The 13,245-nt window shown below is 36.1% G+C and overlaps 1 protein-coding gene and 1 pseudogene across 1 annotated transcript; one reads left to right on the forward strand and one right to left on the reverse strand.

Moving 5' to 3' along the window:
• Positions 1-178: 178 nt before the first annotated feature.
• LOC131616199 (G-type lectin S-receptor-like serine/threonine-protein kinase RLK1) lies at positions 179-7,164 on the forward strand (annotated as a pseudogene).
• A 4,997-nt stretch (positions 7,165-12,161) lies between these two features.
• On the reverse strand, positions 12,162-12,767 carry LOC131619848 (NDR1/HIN1-like protein 3). Its single transcript, XM_058890896.1, has one exon. It carries the CDS (start codon positions 12,765-12,767, stop codon positions 12,162-12,164), a length of 606 nt encoding a protein of 201 aa, XP_058746879.1.
• Between the last annotated feature and the right edge of the window lie 478 nt (positions 12,768-13,245).

Here is a 13,245-nt window from a genome sequence, read left to right on the forward strand (position 1 = left end):
TAATCCTTGACAATTATTTTCTATAAAAAGTGGAAGTGTGTATCTTACGTTTGTTATTAACAAAACTAAACCAAAAGTTGAATTAGTATGAGTTGACCAAATTTACGCAGAATATTCAGCAGATATAAAGACTAATGACCAAGTGCTGCAACTTTTATGGCTATTTACTATTAAAATCCTATGCACCTAATTGATTATAGAATCCAAACATGGCTTCTCTTCTACTTCTCTTTCTCCTCTACTCACTGATTCTTCAATCCATCTGTGTTGTAGCTCAAACCAAAAGTACTTTAGTCATTGGTGATTCTTTTACTGCAGACACCAACAATTCTCAATGGTTGCTTTCACCTTCTGGTGACTTTGCCTTTGGTTTTCTTCCACTTAATAACACTGATATGTTTTTGCTTTCTATTTGGTATGCCAAAATTTCTAATAAAACTATTGTGTGGTATGCTAATGGAGACAGTCCTGCTCCAAAAGGGTCAAAAGTGGAAGTCAATGCCAAAGACGGGTTGGTGCTAACTTCTCCAAATGGTGTCAGGTTATGGAATACTACTCAGGTACTCAGAGGTAGAGTTTCTCGCGGTGTGTTCAATGACACTGGCAACTTTGTGCTTCAAGATGGTGAATTCAACAATCTCTGGGAGACTTTCAACTTTCCAACAGACACCTTGTTGCCATCTCAGGTTCTTGAAAAAGACGGAAAGCTTCGCTCAAAGCATACGGAGACAGATTTCAGTAAGGGAAGGTTTGAGCTCCATTTACAAAACGACGGTGATCTTGTTATGTATTCTATTAATTTACCATCTGGTTATACTAATGAAAATTACTATGAAAGTCAAACTGTTAAATCCAATACATCAAGTGCTGGAACTCAATTGGTCTTTGACAGTTCAGGGAAGTTGTATGTCTTGAGAGAGAATAATGAGAAGTTCAACATGTCAGGAGAAAATGGAGAAGAAAATGGCTTTAATGAAGTCTCGAGCTTTGATTTTTATCTTAGAGCAACTGTTAATTTCGATGGAGTGTTTTCACTTTTAAAACATCCGAAGAGTTCAACGGATAGTAGAGGTTGGACTATAGTATGGTCTCATCCTGAAAATATATGTAGTTATATTGTCACTTTTGGCAGTGGTGCTTGTGGATACAATAGCATCTGCACATTGGGAGATGGTAAGAGACCGACATGTCAATGTCCAAAAAGTTACTCACTTGTCGATCCTGATGATCCAAATGGTAGCTGCAAGCCAGATTTCATACAAGGATGTAAAGAAAATGAACAAAGTGAAAAAACAAGTGATGTCTATGACTTTGAGATTTTGACTGAGACTGATTGGCCTCTATCAGATTATGTGTTTCAAAAGCCCTTTACTGAAGAACAATGTCGGGAATCTTGTCTGGAAGATTGTTTGTGTTCCGTGGCTCTTTTCAGGAAAGATGCTAGTTGCTGGAAGAAGAAGTTACCCCTCTCAAATGGCCAATATGATCCAACACTTACTAATGCTAAGGCCTTTTTGAAAGTGAGAAAATATAATACCTCCCTTGCTTCTCCCCAAATTCAAATCATTGCGAACAAGAATAATAAGGAAACTTTGGTTTTGGTTGTGTCTGTGCTTTTTGGTAGCTCTGCTATTCTCAATGCTGTATTCATTGTAGCAATATGCTCCATGATTGTTCAGTACAAGAAGAAGCTTAGAAGAGTTAGCAGAAGTGACACCAGTGTTGAAACCAATTTGCGTTGCTTCACTTACGAAGAGCTTGAAAAAGCTGCCAATGGATTTGACAAAGAGCTAGGAAGGGGAGCTTTTGGTATTGTTTATGAAGGAGTCATCAACAACAGCACAAGTTCTGAAACTCGCGTGGCAGTGAAAAAGTTGAACAACTTTTTGTTGGATCAGGCTCATAAGGAATTTAGGAATGAAGTGAATAGCATCGGTCTCACTCATCACAAGAATTTGGTTCGTTTACTGGGATTTTGTGAGGGTGGATCGGAAAGATTGTTGGTTTATGAGTACATGAGCAACGGCACTTTGGCAAATTTTCTGTTTAATTTTACTGAAGAGAAACAAAAACCAAGTTGGAAACTAAGACTAGAAATTGCAATAGGGGTAGCTAAAGGACTAGTGTATTTACATGAAGAGTGCATCACTAGGATCATCCATTGTGACATAAAGCCTCAAAACATACTCCTTGATGATAATTTTAATGCAAGAATTTCTGACTTTGGATTGGCCAAGCTGTTGAACATGAATGAGAGCAAAACCAATACTGGCATAAGAGGGACAAAATGGTATGTTGCGGTAGAATGGTTTAAAAACATGCCTATCACAGCTAAGGTGGATGTGTATAGTTATGAAGTAGTGCTACTTGAGATAATTTCATGTAGAAAATGTGTTCAAGAAATGGATCAAGGAGATGCAGAAAAAGCAATCCGAACTGATTGGGCTTTTGATTGCTACGGAGAAGGTGATTTAGACGCGTTAGTTGAGGGTGACAATGAGGCATTGGATTGTCAATAATTCTTGACTTCATACTTTTCTCATTATTATTTCTCGTATATATAAAGGTTACAGGGCTATATCGGTAATTACACTAAATAATTACATTTAAACTAATTCCTATTCACATCCCCCCTCAAATTGATGATGCTTGTCAATGAGCATCAATTTGCTAACAAGAAACTGATGAAGCCAAATTATTTCAGAACAAGCAGCAGACATGGCACGATACTCAGATTCAGTAGAAGATTTAGAGACTCTCGCTTGTTTCTTACTTTTCCATGAGATCAATGAAGAGCCAAGAAACATGCACCAACCAGTGACAGATCGTCGAGTATCAGGGCACCCTGCCCAATCGGCATCACTATAAGAACTCAATTTAGGAGGAACTCCAGTAGGAAAGAATAAACCACGATGAGAACTTCCCTTCAAGTAACGAATTATACGACGAACTGCTGCCAAGTGAAGGTGGCGAGGAGAGTGCATGAATTGACTTACTTGTTGAACAGCAAATGATATGTCAGGACGAGTAATAGTCAAGTAATTAAGACTACCCACGAGTTGACGATACAATAAGGGATCATGCAACAGATCACCATCATCACGATGATATTTAACATTAACCTCAAGAGGAGTATCCACTGGATTAGCCGATTGCAGACCAGCCATAGAAATTAAATTTGTGGCATACTTGTGTTGATGGAGGAATATGCCCTTGGATGTAGAATGAACCTCAAGACCAAGAAAATAATGCAAATTACCAAGATCTTTCATATGAAACGCTGCTTGTAACTGCTGTTTAAGGCTTTGAATGAAAGCATGATCAGAACCAGTAATAATCATATCATCAACATACAGAAGAAGTAGGACAATTCCAGTAGATGTTCTATGAATAAATAGAGAAGAATCGTACTGACTCTGAGTAAAGGAAAACCCAAGTAGAGTGGAGCAAAATTTTTCATACCATGCTCTAGGCGCTTGTTTCAAACCATATAAGGAGCGTTTGAGCTTGCACACACCCTTAGATGACGGAAATAAACCTTGAGGAGGAGTCATATAAATATCTTTCGCCAGGTCACCATGAAGAAAAGCATTTTTCACATCTAATTGATGAAGAGCCCACCCGTTAGAAGCAGCTATAGAGAGTACCGTACGAACAGATGTCATTTTGGCAACCGGTGCAAATGTCTCATCATAATCAATTCCATCTTCCTGCTTGTTTCCTAAGGCAACCAAGCGAGCCTTGAAACGGTTGAGGGACCCATCAGAATTCAATTTCACAGAATACACCCATTTGCAGCCAATGGGTTTAACATCAAGAGGACAAGAGACAATATCCCATGTGAAATTCTCTTGAAGAGCTTGAAGTTCCTCATTCATTGCTTTTATCCAACGTACATCTTTAACAGCCTGTGAATAGCAAGTAGGAATAGATATGCTAGAGAGTGTGGCAGTCAGAGAAGTATGTGAGGAATCATACCTGTCTGGTGAATATCTATCTGGTGCTCGAGATATTCGACCAGAACGTCGTGGTTCAACCGTTACAGGATCAGGTGGCGGTTCAGCGTCGGGAAGGGGTGTGGGAACCTGCTGTTTGTGTTTTCTGACATATACATGACCTGGTTTATAGCGTTCTATAGAGATAGGCATAATAGAAAACTTAGGAAGAGTAATAATATCATTCATGACAGGAGAAACACATGGAAACATAAACTGATTATCAAAAAATGTCACATTCCTAGAAATGCGAAAACGATGGTTAGTGACATCATAACACACAAATCCCTTATGAGAGTGACTATACCCCATAAACGCACATTGAACAGACTGCGCTCCAAGCTTATGCCTTTCAAATGGAGGTAAGTAAACAAAACAAACACATCCAAAAGTATGTAAATCATTATAGTTAGGCTGAATTTTAAAAAGACGAAAAAAAGGAGAATCGAGATCAATAACCGTAGAAGGAAGACGATTGATCAAGAAGACAGCTGTGGAAAGAGCCTCCACCCAAAATCGGGGTGGTACAGACGCTTGAAGAAGTAAAGTGCGGGTCACATCAAGCAAATGACGATTCTTGCGTTTTGCCATCCCATTTTGTTGGGGGGTATTGGGACAAGATCGTTGAGACAAAATGCCTTTTTGTTGAAGAAATTCTTGAAACTCACGAGACATGTACTCACCACCAGAATCAGAGCGAAAATTTTTAACATTTTCATGAAATTGAGTTTCAACATATGTCAGAAATTTCTTAAACATAGAAAACACTTCAGATTTAGACCGAAGAAAATATATCCAAGTAAAACGACTATAATCATCAATAAATGTGACAAAATATTTATAGCAAGCATGAGAAACTACAGGAGACATACCCCATACATCACTATGAATCATTTCAAAATAAGAGGAAGCCCGATAAGCACCAGACGGAAAAGGAAGTGTTTTACTTTTAGCTAATTTGCAAACAGAACATGAAAGAGAGGCATTAGAAACAACATTTTTATTGCCCAATAAACCATTTTTAAATAAATGAGATAAAACAGCAGAGTTAGGATGACCCAATTTTCTATGCCAATCCTCGTAAGAATTCAAGACATTATTACAAACAAGAGATAAATGACTAGAAATAAACTGAAGTGGAAACAATCTTCCCACTTTAGGCCCCTTCGCAACCACCTTCCCCGACACCTGTTCCTGCACAAGGCAACCATCACGAGAAAAATTTACATTACAATTATTATCAACCAATTGACCAACAGATAATAAATTGGAAGCAAGTCCAGGTGCTACAAACACATCCCGAAAATCAGAGTTGAGGTCACCAACATTCGTGATAGAGAGAGCATTACCATCCGCAATTTGAATTTTCTGATTACCATGGTAAGAATGTAAATTGTGCAAGTATTCAGAAGAGGCTGTCATGTGATTGGATGCACCAGAATCAAGAAACCACGGGCAGGAAACATTCGAAGACTTACCCTGAATTCCCAAGGTTGAAAGAGCGGAAAGTACCATCTGTTAGATTATTTGAGGTTGGAGAGCATCACCATTAGATGGATTGGTGATGGAAGGACCAACTGCAGAGCTTGTACTCGCAGGAAATGCTTGCACCGAACGTTGTGCTGATCGTGGAGGACGGGTGGGACAATCAGAGATAATATGGCCCCGCTGCTTGCAATAATTACAAAACTTCTTACTGCAACTCTGAGCAAAATGTCCAAATTGTTTGCAAGAGAAACATTGGACATGTCGAATATCACGACCTTTACCTCTACTCTGAGGAGCATATGCAAACATAGCAGACTCAGAAATGACAACATCGTGAGACATGGATCCTTGAGTAGCAAGACGTTGTTCCTCTCTGAGAAGTTCACCAACACATGTATCTAAAGAAGGAACAGGATTCCTATTCAGCAGAGCACCTCTAACAACCTCAAATTCTGCACGAAGCTTCATGAGAAATTGATCTCGCCTACTAGTATTGTAGACCTCTTGGACATCCGCGAGAGAACTCTTGGGAACATCAACATGTATAATCGCAGAGTGTTCTGTCCACAAATTCAAAAAACCAGAATAATATTCTTGAACAGACAGATTGCCTTGTTTGTAATTGGCAATGTCTAGCTCCAACTGAAAACGTTTGGCCGCGTTGTCTAGGTTATAGATACGCTTCAAGTAGTTCCACATTTCTTGGGCAATGGAAAAAGATCGCAAACTATTAATCATGTGAGGATCAATAGTACCGAGAATCCAAGTGATAATCTGAGCATCTTCTATTTCCCATGCATCTAAGTCAGTTGTCTCCAACGGTGCCAAAGAGACATCGTCCAAGTGACTCCATAATCCTTTCCCTTTGACATACATCCGAAACTGAAATTCCCAAACAAGATAATTCTTTCCGGTAAAACGAACACAAATATGATCTATCTCTTCTTCGGAAGCCATAATATCAGAGATGACTTAAGACAATTTTGTTAACGTGAAACAAGAAACACCAACGGAACACAGAAGAAAATACTTGCCAACACCAAATCAACACCCCAATTGAGGATACTCGCCGACACCAAGTCAAAACCCTAATTCAGAATACTTGCCGACACCGAGTCAAAACCCTGATTTAGAATACTTGCCGACACCGAATCAAAACCCTAATTTAGAATACTTGCCGACACCGATACCATAACACGATCAAAGCAAACACGATTTGTAAGCACCCGAGATTAGAATCGCAATCTTGGAAGAGATTACCGAGAACCGAGATGATTTTAATTACCGAGAAACGAGATCTACCGAGACGATTTCAAGAGCGACCCAGTGGGGTGTCGCTGAATAAAGCCAAGATTAACCTAAAACTCACAGGTTTGATTGAAAACCTCTGATACCATGTCAATAATTCTTGGCTTCATACTTTTCTCATTATTATTTCTCGTATATATAAAGGTTACAGGGCTATATCGGTAATTACACTAAATAATTACATTTAAACTAATTCCTATTCACATGGATGACAAGGAAATGTTGAAGAAATTGGTAATAATTGCTCTATGGTGTGTTCAAGAGGATCCAGATCTTAGACCAAGCATGAGAAATGTGATACACATGCTTGAAGGTACTGTTGAAGTGCAAGTTCCACCATACCCCTCACAAATTAGTATTCAATATTCTCTAAATTAGTAAGTTGATTTGCAAGATTTGCAGATTGTGCTAATCCTTGTTTTGTTGTTTTAAGTGAGGTGTAATATTTGCATTAATGTCTGTGTATCAAGCTGTGGTTTTATGTTCCTTGAACATTTGAATTTGAGGTTCAAGATTGATTAGTTTACAGGGTATGAATAAACTTGAATACACAGTTGTCTTGGATAATGTTAGTTTAAATATAGTTATCATATGTTTTATACAAAATTTGGAAGTTAAAATATGATATTAAGGTTCGCAGTCTTCGCCGACTGTGAGGTCCTCGTTGACTGAAATTCGTGAAAACTTGGTAGGCCACATTGTGGAGATATTAAGGTTTGGGATTTAGATTGATAAAATATTGAGGAGTTATGCTGCAACATGCTCCTGTATATTTCTATATATAATATAGGAAAAACAACCTATGAGTAACTGAATCCTAAATAATAGGATTTTTTATGATTTTAAATTCTAATCAAATCAAATTTAAATATAGGGTTTCAGATTCACATTGATTGAATATTGAAAAACATTAATTATACCATTAATTAGTTTTTAATTGTGACTTTATTTAAAATCTATAGCATCAATTAGTTTTTATTTGTGACTTAATTTAAAATCTATAACATTAATTATTTTTAATTTTATCATATACATTATAGAATTTAGAAAGATAAATACTCGCTTATTTTAAAATTTATTTGATTACTAATATATTTATCTAATAAAATAATAATATTCAATATTATATTATATTTTAAAATAAGTTAAAATTTTAAAGTTTATTGATAATAATTTATCAATATCCAATCAAAATTCAGAATATCAAGAAAATTTATCTTTCAAAATGATAACCGCAGTCACAGTCACAGTCAGGTCGGCACATTAGGTCCTTCAAGTCGACACATACTGAAACCTCAGTATTATGTGTCGACACCAACCTCTTCATAGTATTGAAGTATTGCTAGAAGAACTTTACTTCTTTGAGATTTTTGGCTTGATTAGTCATTCCCTCTTCGACTTCTATTGTGTCTGAATTGTTAGCAACTGCTTCGACTTCCACTTCGACAAGAGTTTCATCGATTGAAATTTCTTCGTCGACATCATAACTCATCAAAGGCTTATTAATTGCATCACCATAATTCCAATCCCAGGAAGAATTTTGATCAATCAAAATATCTCGACCCATCGCTATCATCTCTCTATTGTGAGAATTGGATCGAACTCTTGTGGGTCAAAGAGAATCTTGTTTTTCGGTAGAGAATGTGTCGAAGGCCTACATATTGTATTCGAAGTGTGTTCTAGTATGTAGGTGTCAAAATGCTAGGGCTATTAGTATTTCGAATTGGGCATGTTTGTTATGCCCAATTGTTCCAGTTAGTTTGTACCCTTAATTGGCTTGTAATGAGTATTTGTGAAAAAGCCCATTAGTTTAGTATGTAACTTTTATTATAAATAGCATACTAGTATATCATTAGTGCATACGACAAATCCTAATTTAGGGTGATAAGGTTATTTTTTATTCTTGTAACATTTGTAATCTTGATTTAAAAGAAAGTAAAGAATAGAAGCTATAACCAATCCTAGTTGTTCTTCTTGCTTTCCTATTGTGTTCCCTATTATACTTTGTTCTTGGAATCGTTTTCACAACAAATTGGTGCAGTGAGTGTGGAGAAGATGCCTTCAATAAAGTATGAGGTTGAAAAGTTCACTAGAATGAACGATTTCGGTCTATGATGCTTGAAGATGAAAGCCCTATTGGTTTAACAAGGTTGTTGGGAAGCATTGAAGGGAGCGGCGGCTATGGACGTTGCGTTAACAAAAAAAGAAAAGCGGTCATGATAGAAAAAGCCAACAACGCAATTTTGTTGAGCCTTGGTGATAAGGTTTTTCAACATGTATCAAAGGAAACGACGACATTATGGTTATGGGTAACACTTGAAAGTTTGTACATGACCAAATCGCTGGTAAATCTACTCTACCTAAAGCAAGCTTTGTATTTATTCGAGATGATTGAAGATAAAGTGTGGCTGAGCAGTTGGATATGGTCAACAAGCTGATTCTTGAAAGGGAGTCTCTGACTTTTAAAGAAGTTCAACCAGCCCTGTATTCTAAGGACTTAAACAAACGTAAGGAGCATAAACCTTCGACAATTGGTGTAAGTTTTACGGTTAAGGGAAAATTCGTGCGAAAGGATGTTAAGTTCGACAAGAATAGTGGAAAAAGTAAGTTGAAGTCTTATAGTGGCAAAGCATCTAGTATTCGATGATATCTGTTCTGGACTAGCCCAAATATTCCAAATGGCCCAACCCACTCTTTGGTGTAAACCGGCTCAATAAGCATTGGTCCAACCCATGAAAGCCAATAAGATGGACTCCCCCCTCATTCCGAGCATAACTGGAGATTAGTCGAGCGCGCTAGGATATCGTCCCTGGCAACGACTAGTGTCCCGGGCACAACTAGTCAAGACCTAGTCAACAGTTCCTTACATTCTGGGTCGGAAATCATATCCACTATAGTGTAACGAGAGTGCAAGGTAATCCAAACTTGGCCCAAAATCTCATACTTTCTGTTGTACCTTGTTGTTCTCTTACTTACTTTGACATCTGACTACCTTGCAGGTACAACCCCCTTTTTTCTCAACCGTCACCAAAGATCAAGTCTATTATTGCTGGCTACTTGTTCTACCCATGGAGAACACTATCATTGCAAAAAGAAGGGTCACACAAGAAAGGTGTGCCCTGAATGTATGAAAGATCATGGAGGTAAGAATAATGGCAACACAACCATTATTCAAGATGATTTTGAATCATCTGATGTTCTTGTGATTTCAAGCAGTGACTCGAGTAAGGAGTGGATTATGGATTCAGGTTGCACTTGGCATATAACTCCAAAAAATGACTTGTTCGAGGGATTATGTGATCAAGATGGTGGATCTGTATTGCTGGAAAAAAAAGCTTGCAAGATTGCAGGTGTTGGATTTGTGAGATTCAAGCTTCATGGTGAGTCAATAAGGTTGTTGACTGAAGTTTGGTATGTTCCTGATTTGAAGAGATGGTGAATTCGACAAGAAAGTATATGTTTTCAAAGGAGAGAAAAGCATCCTAAGATTCATGAAAGGGTCGAAGGAAGTCTCGAGAGGCGTGGAGAAACAAGACTTGTATACCCTTGAGGTTGAAGTTGTAAGTGGTTCGACAAATGTAGCATCCACGAAACCTTTATCCAAGACATAAATTTGGCACATAAGATTGGGCCATGTCAGTGAAAGGGGTCTGGTCGAATTGGAAAAACATAATCTGCTTGGTGGAGACAAAGTAGAAGTTTTGTGAACCATGTGTACTTGGAAAATCTTGCAGAATTAAATTCAACAAAGGAAAAAAAAGCCTTTAAAAAATATAACCATATATTTTTGGGTCAGCCCACGGGGCCTATGTTTTTCACGGGTTGGGCTGGGCCGGCCAACCGGGCTTCGAGTTGGCCCATTAAAATAAAACTTTAAATTAATTTTTGTTAATTTTGGAGAAAAAATATTGAGCTAATGTAATTTCATAAGTGTATTTCAATTGAAAAAGAATTAAAAATGATGAAGATATATTTCAAGATGATATGGTTAAAGAAATAGTTCTGAGATAAAGAATTTTTTTAATAAGTATTAGAGATAATATTCAGTTTCTCTCTAATTTTACATAGATATCTTCGTGGGATTCATATATATATAGATGTTGATTTGATGAATAATTTAAATATCACCGAACTAAGTTTATCATTACTCTCTACTTATGTTACGTAGCTTTTATTATTACATCCTTTTTATAAATTGAAAACTATAATATTGAAATGAAGGATTGATTGGCTCATCGAGCCACATGGCCAATCAATTACTAGGCCGAACTCATTTTTGACAGCCCATGAAGTAATCAGGCCGACCCACTTAATCCCATTTATATGTTTTGGCCCCCCGGACCGAAGCAGGCTGGGTCGAGTCAACCCATTTGACAGCTCTACTGATGTTGTTTGAAATTTGAATAATTATTTGAAATTCACAAAAATGTTCTGTGATTGTTAAGTCAGGTATCTGTTAAAAACGACTTAACAAGTCGTGTACGAATCTGAAAAAACATCATTTTTTAACACATTTTCATGCACCTCTTCATGAAACCTTCTCATTTTAACTTGACATTTTTTCATGATATTTTTCCATAACTTTACCATGATTCATAAAGGTGCTATGCTCATATAAATACATGAATTTTCAAAGGCTTAATTCACACCCTATTAGCCACACTTTTGAACTTACAATTGACATCAGAGCAGGTTATATGTAACTTGTTCCTAAGAAATCCAGATGGCTTTCGCAAATCAAAACCTGGTTTTTAGAGACGGTGGTAGCAATAACAAGCCTCCATTGTTTTATGGTGAATACTTTGATTTTTGGAAATCAAAACACGAGTCGACGCTCTGTCCAAGTTATGTCGAATCCCTCTCGTTAACAACTTATCTCATGATTTCTGTCATTCTTCTAAGCCCCCTTACAAACCTAATTTATGGGATCCAACCTCTTGATTTGTGAGTTTTTTTTAATTGTACTATCAACGTATCTCATTAGATTTTTCCCTTAACGCATACTTAATAAAATTTCGTTTTACTATAAATATTTTAGGTTCAAATAATAATAATGCATCATTTAAAATATTTTACGATTTTTGAATCTCTTGATGCCAAATATTTATAGAATTCAAAAAAGTATCCAAATTTTAGAAACCAGAATATTATATTAAACGTTCCATCTATATGATTAACCGATAATAATATGGGCCTAAGATGATTTTCAATACATTTAAAGATAATAACATAAATTAGATTAATAAGCAAAAACAAAATACATGTTAAAAAAACCAAAAAACAAAACTTATATCAAAATAACCTAAATACTAATTGTTAACTAAACCACCTAAAAGCAAAAATTTAGAGCCAGATAAACTAACCCAAATCCTAACCCCATCCCTGGTATTCGCGAGAGCATTCGGTAACATTGAAACTAGATTCTAATTTTTTATTAGAAATCAAAGGAACTCTCAAACCTATACAATAAACATATTCGTTGTGTTTCAAATTTAATTTCAAATCTAAATTAAATTTTTTCAATAGTGTCTCATTATCATACTCCATATGTTGTTGAGTATTGAGGTTGATCAAATTGTTCCCGTAAAACACCACAGGCTTAAGCAAAATAGTCTTCTTAGAATCTAAGACAAAATAATCCATATCCACCGTAGCAAATTTGTTACCTTTATAGGAAGAAATCGCAGTGATTTCGAACCCGTAACGGTCGTAGTTTGAGTTTCTCACAGATATATTGAACTTAAAATTATAGTATAAGGTGTTGTCGCTCGTGAGATTAAACTGCGTGATTGAGGCATCTGCTATACTGAACTCCACTGGTTTATAGGGCTGCGAGTCTTCCGAGAAAAGCGAAAAATATAGCCAAATACCGAAAAGTAACAAGATAGTTACACAAAAAGAGCCCCACAAACAGTCCTTGCGGTCCTCGTCTAATTGGATTTGTGATAACTTGGTAGGTGGAGGTTTCTGCGACATTGCGGAGTTATTAAGGTTTTGGGTTCAAATTGATAAGATATTGAGGAGTTATGCTGCATCATGCTTCTGTATGTTTCTATACAACCTATGAGTAACTGAATCCTTAATAATAGGATTTTTTTAAGATTTCAAATTGGATATTGAAAAACAACCCATGACTGTGTCATAACTTAATCCTAAATAATAGGTTTTTTTATGGTTTTAAATTTGAATCATATCTATCGTAATATAATAAATTATTTAAATTATATAATTTAAATTAATAGCTAAATATAAATTTAATATCAAGCAATAAAGAAAGAGGAATAAATACCTTGATATTTTTCTGAATATTCTAAAATTGACTTAAATTTTATTGATTTATTATGTATAAATATTATAATTTAAATTAGGTATTAAAATATTTAAATTATATAATTTTCTATATTTAATAATTTTGATAATAAAAAGTTAGTAACAACTTCATACCTTAAATTTT

The sequence above is a fragment of the Vicia villosa genome, linkage group LG7, assembly GCF_029867415.1.
Source record: "Vicia villosa cultivar HV-30 ecotype Madison, WI linkage group LG7, Vvil1.0, whole genome shotgun sequence".
Classification (NCBI taxonomy): domain Eukaryota; kingdom Viridiplantae; phylum Streptophyta; class Magnoliopsida; order Fabales; family Fabaceae; genus Vicia; species Vicia villosa.